General features: G+C 53.5%; 1 protein-coding gene across 1 annotated transcript in view; it reads right to left on the reverse strand.

Moving 5' to 3' along the window:
* Window positions 1–272, reverse strand: part of Cd109 (CD109 molecule) — a 106,546-nt gene extending 106,274 nt beyond the window's left edge. The window contains exon 1 of the mRNA XM_055602473.1: window positions 189–272. Within this exon, the coding sequence (XP_055458448.1) occupies window positions 189–259 (71 nt within the window). The 5' untranslated portion in view covers window positions 260–272. The remainder of the gene's footprint in view (window positions 1–188) is intronic.
* Between the last annotated feature and the right edge of the window lie 730 nt (window positions 273–1,002).

Consider the following 1,002-nt stretch of genomic DNA (forward strand, 5'->3'; position numbering starts at 1 on the left):
TAAATAAATAAATAAATAAATAAATAAATAAATAAATAAATAAATAAGAGGCAACAAGTTGAGAGGGGAAAGGCAGAGCGACGTGGACTGAAGCCAGGACGACGTCCTTTGGCAAGCTGTCGCAGCAGGAGGACACTAAAGAAAGCCCCCTGGTGGGTCCCCACAGGCCGCGCGTGCCCTGCTCCTACCCGGGGCCGGCCAGCGCGACGGCGCACATGCAGAGAAGGTGGGCAGCGCTCAGGAGCCTCCAGCCGCGCATCTCGGCGTCTGCCCGCGGGGTCCACTGCCCGCCAAGTGCGTGCCCTGCGGGGTGTGGCTGGCCACCTCCGGCCGGCCTTTTCCACCCCGCCCTGCCCCCCCCCCCTTCGCAGCACGGTTTAGCAATCTGAAATGGGCGCGCCTAAAAGCAGAGGGATCTAAATTGAGCCTTGATGGCTCCACCCATCCCGCTGCATCACAATGGCGCTTCTGGCTTCCCCCGGGCTAACGTCGCGGCGTCCCGTGGCGGAGAAAAAAGCGGTCTCTGCACGCGGTGGCCACAACCTGGCCCCACCTTCCCTGCTGCTCCCGGGGGAGAACAGAGGGCGCCCGCTTCCTCGGCCACCGGGAACCCGGGACTTGTTTACTCTAGCTCTCTACCAACGATGCCTGGAGTGAAAAAAAAAACAAAACAAAACAGGCCCATCCTTGTGAGCAGCAATTCCTAGCAGCTCTGTGAAGTGGAAAAAAAAAAAAAAAAAAAAAATCAATCATTGTCCTCCAGACGATGAGTCAAAAGTTTAGGAAAATGGCAAGCGCGCGCGTGCCTGGACACACACACACAGACACACCGGTGGGTATATAGTTATTTACTGCATAAGAGCAGAGGAAAACTTTTTTTTTTTCTTAAGACAAAAAAAAAAAAAAATTAAAGTATGCTTAGCTCTTTAAGAAAACGTTACGGCTTCTCTGATTTAAAAGAGGGTGCCTAGCCCTGGGTGTGACCCCAGCACCTAGTTTTTA

This window comes from Psammomys obesus, unplaced genomic scaffold (genome assembly GCF_907164565.1).
Source record: "Psammomys obesus unplaced genomic scaffold, mPsaObe1.curated_primary_1811, whole genome shotgun sequence".
NCBI lineage: Eukaryota > Metazoa > Chordata > Mammalia > Rodentia > Muridae > Psammomys > Psammomys obesus.